We start from the raw sequence: 21619 nt of genomic DNA, 5'->3' as shown, positions 1-21619 counted from the left end.
AGATATTTGTTCTCGGGTCTTGGGTGTTGATATTTATATTTAGTATCTATCTATCTATGTATTTGTGTAGATATATCAGCTGTCCGACACCCATAACACAGGTTCTGCCTAGCTTGGGGTCGGATGGCCGTGTGTGAGATGTCCCCACATATTTATTTATTTTATATTTATATCAATACGAGGCAGCTACAGATAGCGCCCGCACAGCTCCCTGCAGTAGACATCAACACGAGGCAGCTACAGATAGCGCCCGATAAGTTTGTCCATACAAATTGTGGGCCTATTCCATGCATCATCACGACCCATCAGGTCCCCATTGCTAGGGCACGGGTTGACGGAAGGGTTTTAGACCTGGTTCACCAAGCTGGCCTAGTGGACCCCAATACAAGCAAGCTTGTGCTGAGAGAGTGGTCGCTTGTATGGCATTAATGAAGTTTTATCAAATTTTTGGTTTAGATTCGTTGTTCTTTGTGTTTTCTTAATTTCGTTTTATCTTGGCATATTTAGATTTAATCTGATTTGGTTTTTCTCGTCTGGTTTCAATTTGCCTTGGGTAATGTTTGTTGTGCTATATTTCGTTCATTTAACTTTGCAGGGTTTGTTTTGTTATGTTCGTTTCCTTTGTTTCTTAAAGTTACTGCTATTCTTCTTGTGCGTTCAATATAAGTTGTCAGTTTCAAAACTTGTGATTTCTTGTATGATTGGCGTCGCAAATCTTGTAGGTACTCTATTTTTGAATTTAATTTTTGCTTTTATTCTATTTTAATGCTGGAATTTTTTACAACACAATAATAGTACCTAATTTTTGCATTTTTAACACCTTTACATCGCCTTTATCTAACAGTATATTTTTCTCGTACAGGACAGTTGGAGTGGCTCGGACTCGGGCTCCGACGGTGGGCGCTCGCGGCCGCGGCGTGACGTCACCGACGTGTGGACCAGCAAAGGACGTACGTATCATCTAATCATCATCAGTAAATATAATATTCCCCTACTATGCAATGTCAAGGTCCTGGGGGGTTAAGCGCCATTTACATGACGCAAGTTACTTGCCTGTTGCACACAATCAAATTGAAGCATCAAGCAAGAAACTTGCGTCGTATAAATGGCGTTTTGCTCAAGCTCGATAAAGAACGAACGAAAAAGAGCCCTTTAATCGGTATGTTTAATACTGCAAGATAGATTCGTTTCATTCAGATTGATATATTAATTTTGTAGAGTGACCACTGTAGGACACAGTTGGAAGTTGCCGCTGGATGACGTAATATATGGAATTCCCGCGAGATATATCACGCGTGACTCGAGACGCTTTAGACATAATCCCTTATTGTATGGCATACTTATTTATAAAATGTGTATAAATTCGCAGCGTCTGAAGAGTCGAGTTCATGCAACGCTGGCCCGAGCACGCCGCGCGCCGCCTCGCTCACTCCTGTAAGTTGTTACAATTACATAATATCCTTACAGTTCCATGTCAGTTAATTTTTTCCAATTTAATGTATGTACAAAAGAATATTTCAACTTTTGATACAATTGGCAGTAATCATGACATTAATACTAGGAACAAGCATAAGCTGGCTTTTCCAGCGATGCGTCTGGCGAAAGTCAATAAATCGTTTTTAGGGTACTGTATTAGATTTTATAATAAGCTTCCAGCAGAAGTTGCTCAAATGCCAGAGAATAAGTTTAAGTGTTACATTAAAGAGAAACTCAGTAAAAAAGCTTATTATAAAATTGATGATTACTTAGAGGACGTTAATGCATGGCTGTGATAAGTAGTTAGCTCTGCTCATATTATTATAATAATAATTATTAAGCTTATATGTATTGTATACCAACTAGTTTTAAGTCTTTTTTTGAAAAGATGGCTCAGGAGTTTCTTGCCTCCGTTCTTCTCCTTAGACAGAAAGAGCCCCCCCTTATCCGAACGGAGAGTAATTTGTAAAAATTGACGTTCATCAGAAAATTTTATATTTGTACGATGAATAAAAAAAAATTGAGTTTGAGTTTGAGTTGAGTTTAATATATAAAAATTGCATGAAAATTCAAACAGTTATTTTCATGTAATTTTTAATTACACAGTAACTTTAGTCTGCACTCAAATAATTTCATAATAATGAAGTACTTAAGTATGTTTTATGTTTTCTAGCACGAGCCGCCTAAACGTCAGAACTCGGACAGCGTTGCCGAAAGAGCCCGAGGACTGCGCGCGTGGCTTAAAACTGCACCCTAAACCGACTGAGTAAGAACTAAAATGCAAGCAACAACTAACAACACCTGGCTGGTAAGAAACAGATGAATATGATTTCTCATGCAAAAAGTTTAGATAAACAGTTTTGAAACTACTTATTGGAGCCGATGATGGGATGGGTAAATTTATACCTACCTACAATTTTGTGATTCCCTTGAGTTGTCTGTGGTGTGTTATGTCAGATGAGTTGATTTTACTAATTAATTAACTACAAATCCTATTATACAACACAAAATTATTACAAAAACGAATAAAAAATAATTGAAATTGCGTTAAGAAACAGTGACTTTTAGTAAATCGCGTGTAGTTTTGTCGATAACTTCCATATATTGGGTCGACATGACAATATGTAAAGGTTCTATGTCGGTTATTCTGACTGCAGAAGTGTATTAGATTACTCGCACTGATAAAAGAGTAATGTTGTAGGTAAGAGTAGCACAAATGAAAATACCGATGCCTAAATTGACGCACAAAGACATAGTCATTTCAATGACATGTCCAGTCATTTTACAGTTGTTTAAAAAAATGTTTCTTGAAGCTACTGTATTCTTTGTAAAAACTTCAAATTTCATTTTAATCTATTTCTGCGTGTTAAAAATAAAGCTCAATAAAACCAAAAAAATATTGTATGTTGTAATAGCACAAATTTTATAAAAATATTATTAGCACAAGTTATGAACATTCCTTTATGTACAAACCTAGTCGTTTTGCTTTAAAATAATAATGACAAAGTCACTCTACTTAACTTTGTTAAAAACAATAAAAATACGTAAGTACATAAGATTATACCTTATGTATAGAATTACATATACAATGAAATGAGCCAGTTGCATTCCAGTACACATGGAGTCCAACATTTAAACAGTATCTATCTACCTCCGCCTATTTTTGCTGTGTTAATAGATCAATCTAGTCATTGTTATTTCTAGTCAATTATACATTTTAGTTATTTATATACCTAATACGCGTGCAAATATGTGGGACGCCCTCCAGACCGACCTTTGGAAAGTCGGTATGCTGCATGAGGAAGTTAGATCATTTATCTAACAGTAGTTATTTTTTTATTGCAACTGGCTACTTCCTCTAACTATGAACTTGAATGTAATCTTTAGACTTTTGAATGTGACTCCAATTTATGAATGAATCAATAATTTTAGTAGTCGAACTAAAGCTTAAGTTAAAACTAATCTAGTCTTAAATGTTCTTACAAAATAATAGAATAGAGATATTAGTCGAAGTTTGTTTGTTGACGAATTAGAAAAATTAAAAAAAAAAACGATCCTTTGATATTCTGTCTTACTTCTATACAGGTTTGTATGAGCTGTGTTGTTTAGTATGAAATACATAATAAAAAAATATAAAACGTAGGTATACATAACTACTGTTTTATCACAAAAAACACAAATAAATGTTTTAAAAATAATAACATACCGGGAGAGTGGTTCTCACTAACTTCATAAATTTACGTTGTTGTCCCCATATTATGTAGTAAGCATATTATTATGTTATAACTAATAATTATAATTCACTAAGTAAAACCATGTACTTTGTCCGTGAACAATATCTCAATATAAAGCGCAAAGTAATAATAATAATTACCATCCATGGACAGAAAGGTCTATGCAATCTCGTCAACGCCTAAATAAATAATATATATATAATTATAAGTTAGAACCCACTATGATGTGTAATTTGCATCCACCAATCATATGCGAGCAAATAATTTCCACCAGCCAATAGTGGATAGGGCTAGGAAGATCAAGTGGCACTATTGGCAGATAGTTTCCTAGCAAATGTGTAGATTTCCTGCATTTAGTGGAACCCCTGAACTGAATCTGTCAACACTTGTATTGTATCACGTTTTCCTTGTCTGACGAAGTTAGAATATTTGTATACTAAGTAAAATATGTGTGAGTGAACTATGTACTATCGGGGAAGGCCTTTCTGTGTCGATTAAGAAACAATATCCCGTGCGCAAATAATCGTCAAAACATGTGTGTTTGTAGTGACACGCGGGCAGCCTTCAAGCGGTTCTAAGCTTTACGGTAGGGTACTACTGGGCGATTCCCCGATAGTACTCCCAATGAATGTTAAGTAAGTATTTGTATCTATCTAGTTGTGTTGTAAGTTCCTGCACAGGTTGGATTTACATAAAGAAAATTAACATTTGGGGCTTAGAAAAATACACTCTAAATCGCTCTAAATAAACTCAAGAACTATTTCTATTACTTACCTACCAGAATTTATAAAATGTATTTATAAAACCTTATGCATCTTCTATATTTTATAATACGAAAATACATGATATTTAATAAATTTAAAGCCCCAATTTTTTATGTATTTGTATCGACTTACTTCGTGTATTTTTTTTGGCCCTGATCATGTTATTTCTCGCGTGGCGAGTTGACTGATGAGAATAGGATATTCTAACCACATTCATTTATAACATTCATAAACATTTCAAATATAAATAAGTAACTCTGTAAATTTTAACCATGTTTATAATATGTCAGGACATCAAATTTGGAACAAACAGGACACAAAAATGTAATGTATTGATAGTTACACACCAAATAAATTACGAGAATGATATAAATGAATGTAGTTAGTACGAGAGAAGGCTCTGTGATAACAAGATAGACTTATTGTCGACCTCACTATCGGTATGTCCTGGCTATGTGTATGTGTAATGTGTATTGAGGATTATTGATTCTTTCTTGTATGACCCGTCCCTTATTCATTATTTAATATTATTGTTATAACTACATATAATGTAATTCTTCACATTTCGCATGTAGATGTACCTACCTTTATTACGACGGATGCCAAATGGGATACTGTTTGGTTCTGTCGTTCTTGCTCTAATGAAAAGATGTTCCTTTTATCCTTTGCATGCAACTATGAACTAGATGGAGTGTCCGTGCAAAAGAAACGTCTCAACAAAAATAACACCCCAGTTTTACAACTAAATTCTTATTATATATTTTGAATTAGTTCGGTTATAAGATTTGTGACTTTATTCATTGGTATAATTAGGTTGAACTTAAAACGTTTTGACTGTAAACAAAATGCGGACAATTTTTTGCTTTGTTTTTGTAACGTGACACACCATCTTGTTCGTAGGTATTTATAATAATTTGCATGTTGTTACTATTTTAAAATCTACTGACAATACTTTTAGTAAAAAAAATGCATTTTATTGCGTTCTTATTACTAAAATATAACTTTAAAATTCAATAATTTTTTAAAACAAACACAAACGTGAATGGTTGTTATACGATGGTCTTTATGGCTTAGCAAGTTCTAGTCAAGATATACCTAGGTAAGTGGTTAGTGGTAGGTAGAAATGTCGAAATGGCTAGACCGTATCGTATACATGTTGATTAGTTAGTCTTATACGATTAATAATGAAATTATATCTACATTCCATGTCATTCATGTTTAATTTATTCGTATTCTTATTAAATGTACGAAGACAAAATATTTGTTTTGAAAAAACTGACTAACACTCAGTTGCAGAAAGCCTCTTTAAAATGTCACATTAGCTATTATGTCATTACCACTAATGATTCCATTATTCTAAAGCTGTTGCACATAACTTTTTTGGACATAGAAATTGCTCCTTTAAGTAATGACAAGTTCAACATATCTACTCTGTGCTCATTAGGAAATGAATGAACTTTGGAGTAGAAATGAGTGAACGAATGCGTTTTGATCATGCAAAAATCATAAAGTTTGGCATAAAATTACAATAATCAAAGAAATTCTACATTATTCTGAGATTTGATTCACATATAACAAAACGTAAATGAAGTGTCAACAAATAACAATCAACAAACAATACCACCGCATCGTTTTTCTTTATAATTACAATGTTGTTTTACCTACTTAACTACATAAATGCAAAATTATGCTGATACTGGAAGATAAACAAGTGAAAAATGCAGGTGTGACCTGAAATAAACTGCGGAAGAAAACGCGTTATTCGTTACTGTTTTAACTGGTAGGTTAGATGCTGCTACGACCAGAGTCACTGGAAGACCTTGCCTTACGTATTGAAGAAGTACAGGAAAGCCGCTTTGTGGATATGCAGATGCAGGCTGGGCAGGTTTCATCAGAGAGCCAGAGGTGCAGGCACTAACAACCCGCAGAGAATTGAATAGATAGCTTTTATTCAACAATCATAGTTATAAATATGAATTACCTACTATAGTAGTAATATTAAACATTAAAAGTACAATTTTAAAATACTGTTTTTTATTTATAAAGAGATAACACTGCATAGATAGATTGCGAAATTTTGGTAATGAGTACTTGTGTATTGGTTCCAATTCAAGCACATAAATGTTTTCGTCTGCTATAATAACGATTACAATTCTGTTTAAGACATTACACTGATTGAAATAGTTTCAAATACATAAATTATTATAAGAAAATAAATTTAAAATTGGTTTTAATGGATGCTTTTTGGCTCATTAGATTTGAAGTATATTTTAAAGGACCAAACGTCAAAATAAAGTCACTTTAGTGGCTAATGTGGCTTTGTGCAACGCAAAAATGAAGAAAAAACGATATTGACATTTCATTAGGTTAAATTTGACATTTCATTAGATAAATTTAAAAGTCTCATGAAACGTCACATTAAAGTGCTTTTCTGCAACGACTTAATTTGACTTTAAGGTTTAATGATGTTTTTAAAACTTAAAGGACGTTTCTGCAACTGGGTGTAAGTGTTTCACTGAACATTACATTTAAAATTTAATAATGTAGTGCCTTTTTTATGTATAGATAGTGATACCCTAGCCCTAGTGTGTTCGTATAGTTTATGTATCATCCCCCATTGCGTATATATTTCCATTTATAATCTTGGTCAGTTTTTTTAACAAATATGGTTTATTTATAAAAACATTTAAATGTACAAATTGTTTAAAACATTTCTGCATTATATGTGACGTCCATCAGTTATACTATTTACAATAATATTTAATGTTAAAATATCTTATTGTATATTAATTTACTCCGTGTATATTTAATGTTAACACAGCAATGAAATTACTTTATTAATATCTTAAATGTACTTATACTTAATTTATAAAACAGTGTCAATAATTTTAGCCAATTATAAAGAAAACTTTTCCAATTGATCTTAATTTACTTCGTGTACTTATAACTATTATGTAATAGTTATGGTGACATTATTTACTAATTTTATTTGTAAATGTGTAATTTGTAGATCTATATCGATAGTTTTGGCCAAATTTAAAAATATTTTTCCTGTTGATGTTAATGGTTATAAAAGTCATCATCGAGTTTTAAAAAAGAAAAATATTTAGTAACTGAAAAAAAATCTTAAAAAGTAGTTAAACATCAACGGGAAAACTCCAACAAACAATGTTTAATTCAAATTGAATAACGAAAACCAAAGTTACTCTTTAAGAGAAGCCAAAACAGAAATGTATCTTTACTTAAATGTATAAAAACACTTTACATCATAGTCATAATCACAACGATAGTCAAATATAAAACTAAAACGTATTTTTCTCTTTCTTTTAAGTAAGTCTTGTAAAATGTTCGCAGTAAACCCCCCGGTCACCGCGCCACGTACAGCAGTGCTAGTAGCGCCACCGCTATTCTGAATTCATCTGTAAATTACAGACAATATTATAATAATTAACGTTATATTTACCACTAAATTTGCTAAATAGCTGCATATTTAAAACAAGTAAACTGTGAGTATAGCATGTGCTTTGATACTTATTGATGTCGATGACCTGGGTATCCAGGTATGTTTTAAGTAGTTTTAACTATCGTCTCCCTTTTAGTATGTTATCGTACATAGGTACAGTGGGCTTCAAAGAAAACTAACCCACTGTTAGTAATAATGTTGCTGTAAGGTTTATCAGGTTGCTGTAGGACACTGTACCTTGGTCTATAGCAGAAAAACGCCGATGATAGCAGTAAAGTCGAGCGTCCAATGCGTGCTAAACAATTGACATCTTGACAGTTTTTCATACATAGTGCATAGTTTGCGGTGGACGTCACTGTCAAAACTATGCGAACTAAGTTTAGCTTGCAGTGGACGCTCGGCTTAATACTCCTAAGTCTTACCAACATACTTCTTGGGTACTCACCGACAACCCTATCCCCGGCATCAGCAGCGACCTCCAGGGTATACTCAGCCGGGGGCCCGAGCACCAGCTCACTCTGCCGCCGCTGCTCCGGGGTGCAGGCCACGGGGAGAGGCTCGGGCTTGGCTGTCAGGGCCAGGGTGGACCAGGAGTGCATGAGCTTGGTGGTGGCGTTCCAGGCTTGGCCCGTGAAGTCGGCTTGGACCTGCGGAGTGAGAGGTTTGGTAAGAATACAGGGTTACTTATTCGATACGAGTATCGGTAGTTTTTAGAATCTGAAAGCTGAGTGGGTTGTTAATATGGATGGATTACTTCACGAATGGAGACCATGAATGTTATGCAAACGTAGCAAATGTAGGCATGTAGTGGTCTGAGGAAATGAGGAAAACCAAGGACAAAGTATTGTTCTTTGGGAAGGGTCTGGAGAAGAGTGGGAGTGGAAAACTTCACGAAATATGACAGATTTCTGCAGGAAATGGAAATGACTAACAAACTCCACATATACACTTATAAATCTGTTTGCCACTATTGTGTCGTCGTACTGTAGACTCCATGTGAATGTGTTACCTTCGTCTGGGCGACAGTCCAGGTGAGGTTGGGCGCGGGGTGCCCGGACGCGGTACAGTTGAGCATGACTCGGGCTGACTCGCCCGCCGAGCGCCGAACTTGTATTGCGGCGTCGTTGGATGGTACTGTGGGGCAATGACAAAGGTAAAGTTAGAGGTTATCTAGGTAGGCTATGCTTTGAAACCTGCTGCAGATGCAGAAATAAGATATTAACCCCTCACATACCGAGAAATCGGAGACAATTAAAAATCTATTGTAATCTAGTTTACCAATCATCATCCGTACCATCCGTACCATCGGGACGTAAGCGGTTAAAGTAAGATATCCTGATGAAACTACCAAGGTATTTATTTATTTTATTTATTTAATCTATCATGAGTGAGTTTCAAGAGCAGTGGTAGCTCAGTCGGGTAAGCGCCCGCTTCTCACGCCAGAGATGCGGGTTCGAATCCCGGCGCTGACATGTACCAATGAGTTCTTTTCTGAATTTAAGTACAATGTATACCATCGCTCTTACGGTGAAGAAAAAAAAAGTGATGAAACCTGCATATCTAGATTTAGCACATCTAGATATGTGAACCCACCAACTCGCAGTGGACCAGCGTGGTGGGAAATGGTCCAAGCTTAGGAAGGCAGTTTAGACCTTGGGGATATGCACAAAGGTTCCATTCGAGAGAGCCAGGTGCAGGTACTGTTACCCCCACAGAGAATAGAATAGAATGAGTTTATGGTCCTACTTGCTACAAAGGTAGAGCTAGGTCTAGAACTAGGCGTCTCTATACGCTGAAGATAGTGAGTTTCAGTTTCCGTAAGTTAGTTATTAGGTAGAAAACGAAACTCGAGGTTTACCTATTATGAGAAACATGTTCGTCCTTCACAGTAAAGAGGTCATTCTCTCAACGCGGGCAAAGCGACAAATTTACACGTTATTATGTCATACAGCGAGTAACACTGACAGAGGATAATATAATTGGCTCATCCTTCGTCCAGTTAGCGTGACGTGCCGTCTAATTTCATTATTACGTGTGGAGTTTTTTTTTGTCTGTTTTAATCAGCTACGTGCGCGTGAACTTTTATATTTTCTAACAAGGATATCATGCTCTAACGGTAACTATATAAATATGTTTAAGCCGATGACAAATTTTACAGTCTGACTATTATCGGCGCGGATCTTCAATTACTGCTATTATATCCTACCCTAGATGGAGACTTACAATTTTAACGAATTTGAGCGGTTAAACTTTTTACACCTACCGTTTGAGCATTGAACCGTAAGCGCACAGGCATTTATTTGCGCGCCAGCCCATCTAAGTACATTTAGATCGTAGGTAATCAAGAATTCGCGTGGCGCTCATAACGTCATAAAAAATCGCGATGACTTTTCGCTGCTCGAACATCGCAAAACTCCCACTATCCTCATCTCAAAAAGTACTCCTCACCATAAGGTTCCACCTCCAGTGTCCTTGTGACGATGAGGAACTTGGGCCGCTCGCCCGACACCTCGCACGTGTACTGCTCTGGCGCCGTCGGCGGCGACACCAGGGTCACCTGCAAGGTATACCATGTGTTTCAGGTGATACAGTGAGGATGCAAGGAATACCATAAGTTTTAGGTCACTTAGCGATTGAGAAATAGGTATATTCTAGATAAGGTTTTAGCGAAAAACGTTATTCGGAATATGTGTGTTTGTTACTCTCTCTGAATTAGTTGAATTTTAAACCGGAAGACCATAGGATACCATCTGACATCAGCAGGTACTAAATGCGGCACAATCTAGTTGTTGTAGAGGTATGTAAACACTAAAAAATGTGGAAGATTCCTTTCCTAAGTATTACATTGATCAATGATCATGGTCCACCGCTTGATACCTACCATTTCTGGGACAAAATCAGTACTGCAGTAGGGTCGAGGAGTTCTCGAGTGGAGACAACGAACAGGCAAACGCAGCGTGGGACGTCCTCCTGTCCGCTTAGCCGGTAGTGGCTGGATGAGGACGGCCGAGGACCGAGTGTCGTGGCTGTCCTTGTCAGAGGCCTATGTCTAGCTGTACATGATTATTGGCTGATAATATGAAGTTGGACGTACCAGCAGGTCGCAATGGCCGGCGGGCGGCTGGTCGCGGCAGGAGAGCCTCATCCAGGTGCCGCCGCGCGCCGGGCGGAACTCCTCCTCGATACTGCTCGCGTGGATCTGATGGAATAGAATATAATATATTTTTATTTGCATGAATGTGGGTTAATGGCTAGTTCAGAGGAACCAATGATTTGTACATTAGAGGTAGGTAGGGTGACAAAGCTGCGGATAAGGGTCAGGTTTATTTGCCTCTGGCTGTACTATTTCGTGTAACGGAGCTTATAACTTGCATGCGACAGGTAGCTGATGATGAAGATCCTATAGAACCACACGTATACTTAATAATTTTAGATCATAGTTGGTTTTTTCAAAATTAGTTTAGTCGTATCATGTTTTAGATTCAACGCTTATTCAATTTTGTTAAACAACTCTTTTATTGTTTAAGTACGTAAGCTACCTAGTTATAAGCTTATGATGAGTAAGTAGGTACTTAATACATTTTTATTGAAGTCGACCTACTTGGTTACATAGAATGTAACTGTGGAACGCAGTCGCTTTAACTGTGCGGGTCACGGGACGGTGTTTGAGCGTCCATTACACGATGTGTCTACTAAGTAATTGCCCGAATTATCTAGCAATCAAGAGCTGTTGATGGTCTCTACTCTACTGTATACTGTGTGCATACCATTCCAGCATGCTGAATGAATTTGTGTTCATATCGAGTCAATTGACGATGTCAGCCTGTGAGTGACATTCCGTCCGTCATTAATTATTTAAGCGCAGTTATCATTGTTATAAGGGCATAATTTTATCCGCTGAAGGGCTGTCTATCTGCCAGTTTCTATAACTTACGCTGAGTTGCAGAAAGGAACTTTAAGCTAATGATGACCTTAAATGTATACCTGCCTTGCTTTGACAGTGTACGGACAGAAAGAGACAGACATAGATTTAATGCCGACATTAGCTTAAAGTGCCTTTCTGCAACTCAGCGTCTATCTATCTATAACTGGTAGTTACTTTCATACGATTTTTACATAATCAAAAGTATCAATCTGTTATGGATAGATAGAGATATAGAAACTGGCAATATGTCCGAAAGCGCTCGGATGACGAGTTTACACACTTTACATATACGATTAGCACCTGAAAAGTCTTAGTTGTGTCATGTTAATGTACAGTTTAGTGATGTAACGAATGTGTGTTTTTGGACATTCGCGAATGCGAATGCGAATGCGAATATCTGATATCGATATTCGCGAATGCGAATGCGAATGCGAATATTCAGTTTGTGATCAAATTTGGCTCCATTTGTATGGTTTGGAAGTCTCGTAATGAACGAGGTACGTTCCGTTCTAGGCGCATTCAAAATCAGACTAGGCAATACTAGTACCTAGCAGTTTTTTTTTAAAGTAGTTAGATACAATTTATTTATTTAGCTTTTTTAGCTCCGTAACTGTTACGACACATTGCGACTTCTGAGGGCGACTTACACGAAACGTTTAAACGTATTTAAATCTATGGCTGTCTTGATCTGACAATATACTGTCAAAATACGCTTTTTGTTTATTTAAAGAGTTTACAGTTCCCCAAAATTTATAATGCGCATGCAGATCTTCGCAAACTTTCGTATTTCCGGAAACTCCCGAAGTATTGAATCGTAAGAGCCTTAAACAAAGCACTTGCATTTCGCACCTTCTCCGAAAGAAATAGGAGTCAATATCATGTATCAATCGAAAACAGTTCTAGCTGTCGGCAGATGTCACCGATCAAGGTCCGTAAGTTCTCTGGTCAGTCAATTTTGTGGAATTATAAAGAGCTGGAATTACACATCGTTCTTGGTTTTTTTTCAAATGTGAATTTAATTTCAACTTTAATTATTGTTGACGACGCTATTTATGAGGCACATTTAAGAATAAATGATATTTCACATTGATAGACTTCACTTTGTCAATAAATCCACACCCAAAAGACCATCGTTATTGAACTGTTTTGTCACTCTCTGTCAAAGAACAAATTGTTCTCCGTCTGAGAGTGACAGAACAGTTCATTAGCTAATGAAGAAAAATAAACGTTGTGTTATTGAAACTTTCTTTCATCCATCTTTACACCAGCTTCAGTACACTTACAAAAGTACTGTAACATTTTCGAGGTACATTTTAATATTATGACAATATTATGAATTATCGAATCATATTTCGTTACTGATAAATCAATATCTCTTTTAGCCCCAAACACATCATTCTACTAAAATTGCAGGAAGAAAATGCACTTAATTAACTACTCTATATTTAGAGTAGTTAAGTGCATTTTCTTAGCGTCAGGAGTATTCTCCTGACGCTGACGGGAATACGACCGTTGCGGAACAATTACGAAGATTTCTATGCGCATTATCAATTTTGGAAAACTGTATTAATGTTTATGAATGTATTATGAAACTAACTGCTTATAAATCTAAAGTTTCGTTACCCAAAGTAAATAAATAAGGGGAATTATAAAACGAGCGAACAAAAAAAAACTTTGCGACTGATGATGACATACTGTTTTAATAACTTGAGCGGTATGAATTTTAGTAAGCGAAAAATTAACTAAACTGACGACGAATATTGATTTATAATAAAATCCAAAACGAGCTTACAAAAAGTGGATTATGATAAATCCATTTCAGATATTAAAATTTTATCCGAGCGACTTAATTACTAAGTGAGCGACTGGAAATACAGAGAGGGCAACTTCAATATTAAGATAGATTCGATTTTTCTAAGTGAGGTTATACTTAGCGAACTACTAAAAAGTTCACTTTGAGCAAAGTTTTGTATGCTGCTTTATTAATGATTATTGGTTACCGATATTCTATTTGAGGACTTATGTTTTTTATTTTGATACGCTTCTTTTTGCTTTGCTTTGCAACGAAAATGCTACAGATTTAAACTATACTATAAGTTTAGTCGTATAAGTTCTTTTGTTTTATTTGTTGTTTCCTTGTGTATTTTTGGTGTGTGGTGCTGGTCTCCGAATAAATATTTTTTATCTTTTTTATCTTACCCTGACTACTGAGCCGATGGTCCCGGGTTCGATTGCCCGGCTGGGCAGATATTTGTTTAAATACAGATATTTGTTCTCGGGTCTTGGATGTGCCCGTAAAATGGCAATAGGCCCGCCCCCTATTACATTGGGACTAACATAACGCTCTGGCGAAAAGTGGGTGCAGCAATGCACCTCTGCCTACCCCGCAAGGGAGTACATTAGTACAAGGCGTGAGTGTATGTTTTTTATACTCTGCTCATTAGTGTATTTTTCAAAGTGGTTTTTGTATTCGAAACACTTCATTTAAGATAAAATGCCGCTCAGTATAAAAAATACATTTGCCAAATATTGAAAAAAATGCAGGACGTAACGTTGACACTCAAACAAATATTAGGTCGCTCAAATATTATGAAGCTGCTCATTTTGTATTTTAAGTAACTCAAATTAATGTTTGTAAGTTGCTGTTCTGTTGATTTCTCGTCACTCGCAGTCAGTCGCTCACTTAGTAATTCTATAACCCAAATTAATTAATTTTGACACTTAGAACTGTAATTTACAGTCACTCGTTTTATTGCTACCCAATAAATAATACCAAATGATAAAGCAACACTGGTAATGTGATTAAGAGGGTAACTTGTAATAAAATGGTTATAGACGAATGGATTTTAATTTTGTTAACCTACTACCACTATTTTCAAATAGTTTTTAATAGTTTTTTCGTGCTGATATTCGCAAAACATTCGCACAAAATTTTGCGAATGCGAATGCGAATGCGAATATCTAAAAAAGTGCGAATATTCGCGAATGCGAATGCGAATGCGAATATTCGTTACATCACTAGTACAGTTTACCTCTACATAATCTGTGCCTAATCAAATGAATCATAAATCCACTTTTGAACCGTCTACTCTACATATTGCTTCTATGCTATCATGATTGGTTTGTCGGCTATATGCATCCCATTTCAATTTTCATTCAATACCCAGCCAGTAGTTAAGAACATTGGGCTACATACGTTATTGTTTCCTCGCATTGTGTAAGCATCTACACACGTGCTTTGCCAATTTAGCCCTATTGTAGAGTGACCCGCTGCAGTGCAATGTGATCACGTGATGGATGGCTTGTCTTCAATTCTAGCCGTTTATCTAGTCTAGATATCTTGAAAATAGGCCAACTGTAGTTAGTACCTACGCAGAAGCCATTATAAAGATCTTTGTAGATGAGTGGTGGATAATCCTATGGATTGTTTAATCGATGTAATAATATCACAAAAAAAGAGGAAGATTGCTATTCAGGGGTGCTTTTCCTGATATTGCTACATCTTTAGGTAAATCTTACGATTTTAGCCTTGTTTTTCTAACTAGCTTTCATTCGCTTGCCAAGCTTTTTAGTTTGCCCAGAAGGCCTTGCCCCGTGCAAGGCCCGCGCAAGGCGCGTACGCCGCGCCGTCACACTCGCTCCCGAAGCAGCGCAATGTGAATGAGCTCGACGCTACTTTGGTCAGGTCGTACCTTGACGTAACGTGCGTGTCATGCGCCTCGTGCTAGGCTAGTAGTGATTCACAATAGCCTCTTCTTTCTCACTCCGTCTTGCCGACTTCCTCGTCATCCCCCCTCCCCCCTCACCTCAGGCCGATAGATTTTGAACAGCACCCCCCCGCGGTACATCTTGACGGACTGCAGCCGGTCGCCGCGCGGCACCGTCCACGCGCAGCGCAGCCGCCAGCCCGCGCCCGCCGCCCAGTCCGCTGTGAAGGTGACTTGCACCGCTGAGGATGTGGAGATGCCTGGGGAGGTGAGGAGAATGTTAGTGAGTCGCCTGAGGAGGTGAGGAGAATGTTAGTGGGTGAATATGGTGTGGTTGATTACACCTACCGAGTGGATTGGCGAGACAGTATCCTTGGCCGGGCACGCGGTCCGTTCAGAGGCCGAGGATACTGTCTCGCCATTCTACTCGGTAGGTGTAATCAGGGTATTATCGTCTGTGTCATCTGTGACTGTATTTGCGAAGGTGTGGTGGATAGTTGGTTCATTTCAATAAAGCATTGTTGTAGCGCTATCTAGGGGGGAACGATAGGCGTGTATCTATTGCAATAATTGCAATACTTTCACTATGGTGACAACCCTAGTTCAGTGTTTTTCACGAACACACTGAGAAGAAGAATGCGATATTAAGGCCTCAATTCACAATACATATTTATTAAGTGTGGTCACTGCATGGTCACCTTGAAATAAAGCAGTTGATCAAACCAATTTAAACTACACCAAAATGCTTGCTCAGTAATGTAGGATTATGTACCTAGTCCTAGTTCTCAACAATGCGTCCACGGAAGACACATTAGCAACACTCATGAGTAAAGTTATGCGGCTCCGGCATGGTCGAATTACCTGAAAATCTAGCTACATTTACATTCTCAGTGAAGCAACAATGCACAGGCAACGAAGTGGGTCCTTCCGTGTATTTTAATTACAATAGCTCACTACATTATGTCCCTGAAGCATTTGTTAGACAAGCCTATATTATTACAATACAGGGGTCAACTTATAAATAAATGCTTCAGGGATATGATGTAGAGATTTATTGTACTTATATAATTATAATAAACATTATTATATTGAATATTATATTATTATGTCAATGCTCGCGGGGAATGAAAAAGTTCCACTGACATATTCGCATATTCTATACGTCAATTACAGGTGGAACTTTTTCATTGCTCGTCAGTATCATTCCCACTTCCTTGACTGTGAATGACCAGCTCTTTTTTTGGCCCTTCCAAACAGGCCTAAGCGGATTAAATAATGTTAATTTGGCCAGAAGAAGTAAAGGAACGTAGAGATGAAGCTTGTCCGCTTAGCGTTCTGAGGGAGTTTAGTTTATAATTTATTTTTGTTGATCCCGAGACGCGGTAGGAAATCCAATTTACGTCCAAGCTGGCCGAGTTGGCTAATGTTGGTCGTTTTTGTTTTGTTTATTTTGTCTCTGTTCACATTTGTAGTTAATTGTGCGCTACCTACATAAATAAATTCAATGAGGCTCGACAATAACTACATAATACACTCCCGGGCAATGAAAAAGTTCCACTCACAAAATGACGCCATCAAACGATCCCAATTTTTTCAAACATTTAATTAAAAATTTGAACAAAATATTACTGTTTCTTGTTGGTAATATCCTGATGCTCTGTTAAATGTACTTCAATGTTGCAGAAGGCGTCATTAAGCTAGCTTTTTCCGTTTAGGACTAAATTGGTGCTTTTCTCAGTGGAACCTTTTCATTGCCCGTGAGTGTATTAAATAATAATCAAACATCTCGTCTGATAGGTCAATAGGTAATTTAAGAGCAAGAAAATAAAAATGTGTGACTTAGGGCCACTGAATTACTTTTAAAAAGCATGCTACATAACCACCGATAGTCAGAACAGAAATTAACTTATGAATCTGAAATCTTATCTCTCCAGAACTTATGCACAAACACCGCTATCTCTGAACAGAACGAATAACCCTTTAAGATTCTATCTTAAAGATGTCCAGTGTGCTTTGTAATTAACCTCTTTAGTTTGAATAAGCGATGTGCTGTTGTTTTTTACGTGCATTGTCTCGGCCGTTAGCAAATTGATCTAAATTAATGACAATTAAACCGAAGGGAGTCTATTCTGGAACTGCTTTAGTCGCATCTGCTGGTGACAACAATTGAACACCAAGAAATAGGCTGTAGTACATGTCTTCATGAACATGAAAGAAATGATCATTTGAATAATTGTAACTGTATGTTAGACCACTTAATTATGAATTTCTACCCCTTTACCTAACTATGTAGGTATCGGAAACTACCAGGCATCAGGCTTATTCATAAAAAAGTTACTGGAGACTTTAGCTATTGAATTGTTTTGTCACTCTCTGTCAAAGAACAAATTGTTCTCTGTCGGTCTCTGAGAGTGATAGAACAGTTCAATAGCTAATGCATCCAGTTAGTTTTTTATGAATAAGAGGGTAAGTAACTTAATATAGCAAACCTGTAAAATATTAACAAACTTAATATAGGCAACCTATTAACTATTATTTTTATATTTTCCAAAACATGCGTTAGTTCGTGTACTTATTAGTTGACTTGTATTTAATTCCGTCCCACGGCATCTTGTGTTATGAATTATTCGTCAACATTAGGGGAGCGGCCTTCAATTGAGCGAATTAAGCTCCGAGTACAACAACTACGCGACTCCACACTTGACTCGCCTCTCATCACGCTATGCTCATTTGGATGCGTTCTGTTTTGATGCCGACGACCGAATGGCGTAGTGGTTAGTGACCTGACTACTGAGCCGATGGTCCCGGGTTCGATTCCCGGCTGGGGCAGATATTTGTTTAAACACAGATATTTGTTCTCGGGTCTTGGATGTGCCCGTAAAATGGCAATAGGCCCGCCCCCTATTACATTGGGACTAACATAACACTCTGGCGAAAAGTGGGTGCAGCAATGCACCTCTGCCTACCCGGCAAGGGAGTACATTAGTACAAGGCGTGAGTGCGTGTTTTTTTTTTTTTTTTTCTGTTTTGATGCTTAGTTAATTGTATCTTTGTGAGTGCTCTTTTAAGAGAATTTTATTTTTTATGAAAGAATAATTTATGTGTACTTTATTAATCTTACTTAAATGATAAAATTAATTAATGTTGATACTTTTTGTGAGGTTATTAAATGTGGTAAAGAATAGAAGAATGCAGATTATAATAGCATTAAAGTTCGCCTATGTTCTAATTTACTATATTTTTGGTATAATACTCGTAACGTACTTTAGTATCAAAAGTTAGAGCTGCCTGTGTTGTCAAAATAATGTTCATAACTATAACTGTATAATGTAGCTAGAATACTTGCCCATATTCGTCAATCTTACCAATATTTAACTACAATGTTTTTTTTCTTTACCAAAAACATAACGTAGCCCGCATAAGTAGCTACTTGCCATTGTCACTCAATTCGTCGAGAGTGGTCCCGACGCATTTTATTTCAACTGGCAGAGTATTCTCCATTAATGAGTCATGTCATGATACCCATGATAGCTCCCCATCCGTACAGCGGGGCCACTTTAGCTCACTCAAAACAATCCAGTCAGTCCCTAAATCGGAAAACTAACGAACGAGAATTAAAACGCAATTGGCACGCTTAATACAACGAGATATGTAGAGCCGTGGCTCGCACAGCGCTCCGAAGCTTCGGAAAAACAAAACTTCACCGCTATACTACAACTCTATCTCGATATCATTTCCAATTGCGTGATAATTCTCTCTCATTAGTTTTTTGTCAAGCTAGAGTAACCGCCGAAACTCAGTAATTTGTTTCATTTAAAAAATAAAATGCTCTTCACTTTTGATGGAGTGAACGATGAGCGAGCGACTTAAACAAGCCACTCGGCTCTTGATGCGAGTGTAATACGGAAGAGAAAATACAATCTCAATGGCCCTTCAGGTATCGTTGCTGTTAATTTACACAGGGTGGAAATGTATGAGTGAGCTTCTTAAAAGCTTCTGTATCCTGAATAACACAATTGTAAGTTGGATTGTAAATTATGCTCTGTGATATTTTTACTGGAAAACCAAAACGTTATTTAAATAATCGCAATGTATATATTTTTTTTAAAATACATACTTATTTTTAATTTTTGTTACAATTGATATAAGTACTTTTAGGAAGGTCATTGAAAAAAAACCATGCTGTATTACAATATGCAGTCTTGTTTCCGAGAGAGGCAAAGTATAGCTTGGCTCTGACGTACCTTTCCCGTAGCGAAGTGATCCCGCTTCATTTGTTAAAAGTGCTATGAAGCCCATAGTTAAATAAACAATCGACTCTGCGAATTAATAATACATAGGTACATACGGTATATATATTATGCTCACGACTGTAATCCCCGAACTGGCAGTCAGATTTTTACTTTTTTTTATCTGCTATATTACTATGAATTTATGTGGATTCTAGAATAATATTTAGCTCAAATAACCATTGATAAGTATACAAGTAACTAAATATAGACAGCAGGTTCTGAACTGATGTAGGTAGGTACCTACTATAGCTATATTACCAGCAATATTTTATTCGATCAACAACAAAAAGCAAGTTATTCGTCGGCCGGCGGAGCGACAGCACTCGCTGTGCGGTCGATTAATTGGTAAAGTGCTCGATTGCTCGATAAAATCAATGTAATTAAACTGGGAATCGGAACGCTTTTAAACCGATGCCCCAACAGATGTTTTGTTGAAATCAGAACTGATTGGTTTAACTGGCCAGAGGGACGTTGATCAATGGGAAATGCTGTGAATACTGTGGATTGCTGCGTGTGCCTTGTGTTGTAGTTATGCCTTTTCGTTGACCGACTGCCTACAACTGTACCCGTATTTCGTTGGTACATTTAAACCAGTAATGAAGCTGTATTGCTTGCATTAGGTTAGGACATGCTTAGAAAATGAAGAAGTATCAATTAAGGTAGCAATGATAGACATCGTGATCGAAAAAAAAATACGTGCAGTTTTCAGTTGTTATACGTTGTAATCGTATTCATGCTGTCTTTAACGTTATTTTTAGGAAATCTTTAATTACGTTTTTGGATTGATTGGTTATTATTATTAGTTACATGTTGCTTATTAACAATAATATTATGTTTTAAAAAGCGGTGGTGGTGTAATGGACAAGGTTAAAATTTTATGTAGTGAACACGTCTAGACGACTACCCACATGTTCGCTGCCTACAAACATTTATCGTTCAAGAGGTCCTAAGCTTTAAGGTTAACAACCAGAAGGGCTAGTACGGGGCGCATATAAGACGTGACAAGAGTTTTGCATCGCGCTCACTCACATCGCGCAGCCTCAAGAGCAAGCGCGACAGAGAACTCTTGTCACATCTTAATAGCGCCCTGTGCTACAGGGCCAGGTTCATTCCCCGATAGTACCTAAACATTAACATTAGCAGAACAAACAGGTACATTACCGATTAACAATAAGGCCCACACGATCATGATTCAAAGGCCGTCACAGTTACTTCACAAACTGAAAGGATCACTATAAAACTATGAAACAATAAGACAAATCTAAACAATAGATGTAAAAGAACACACGTCCATGCCGTCTGGTGGTTGGATGACGAATGACAGATTAAGTGCGCGGGCGCCGGTCTCAATTGGGTGTAGGTATTGTACGTACGATAAACCATGGCGCCGTTTACAAAATATGATATTAATTGTTAATGTCAAAATGTTAAAGAAAAATCTGCTCCCGGGAATCAAACCCAGGGCGCTTTCCACACTCAGTCCAGCAGTTGGATTGCGGATTACTTTCTAGTACCTGCCTATAGATGTTTAGACATGTAAAACATTAACTAAAACTAAACTTAACTATGCAATTGATGAAAAAAATATGGAATTTAATCTGTTTTTTATTTTATTATGTACCATATTGTTGTAATGTATTTAATGTTTAATGTAATTATCTATCTACTTTTATATTTAAATGTACTTATCTATCTACTGTTTTGTTTTTATATGTAAGTACCATATTGTTGTAATGTATTTAAATGTACTTATCTATC

At 36.9% G+C, this 21619-nt stretch overlaps 2 protein-coding genes across 2 annotated transcripts in view; one reads left to right on the top strand and one right to left on the bottom strand.

Moving 5' to 3' along the window:
• LOC105380892 overlaps positions 1-2768 on the top strand; it is a 28421-nt gene extending 25653 nt beyond the window's left edge. The window contains exons 24-26 of the mRNA XM_048627475.1: positions 863-950; positions 1370-1434; positions 2150-2768. Of these exons, the coding sequence (XP_048483432.1) occupies positions 863-950; positions 1370-1434; positions 2150-2233 (237 nt within the window). The 3' untranslated portion in view covers positions 2234-2768. The remainder of the gene's footprint in view (positions 1-862; positions 951-1369; positions 1435-2149) is intronic.
• Positions 2769-6981: 4213 nt separating this feature from the next.
• LOC105383226 lies at positions 6982-21174 on the bottom strand. Its single transcript, XM_048627474.1, has 7 exons — positions 21023-21174; positions 15669-15829; positions 11032-11136; positions 10386-10494; positions 8947-9071; positions 8383-8584; positions 6982-7893 (listed from the first exon to the last, which is right to left on the bottom strand). Exons 1-7 carry the CDS (start codon positions 21048-21050, stop codon positions 7841-7843), a joined length of 783 nt encoding a protein of 260 aa, XP_048483431.1. The 5' UTR covers positions 21051-21174; the 3' UTR covers positions 6982-7840.
• Positions 21175-21619: the final 445 nt, after the last annotated feature.

Source organism: Plutella xylostella, chromosome 18 (assembly GCF_932276165.1).
Source record: "Plutella xylostella chromosome 18, ilPluXylo3.1, whole genome shotgun sequence".
Classification (NCBI taxonomy): Eukaryota; Metazoa; Arthropoda; class Insecta; order Lepidoptera; family Plutellidae; genus Plutella; species Plutella xylostella.
Note: the sequence above shows the minus strand (reverse complement) of the source record. Positions and strands in the feature narration are given on the sequence as shown.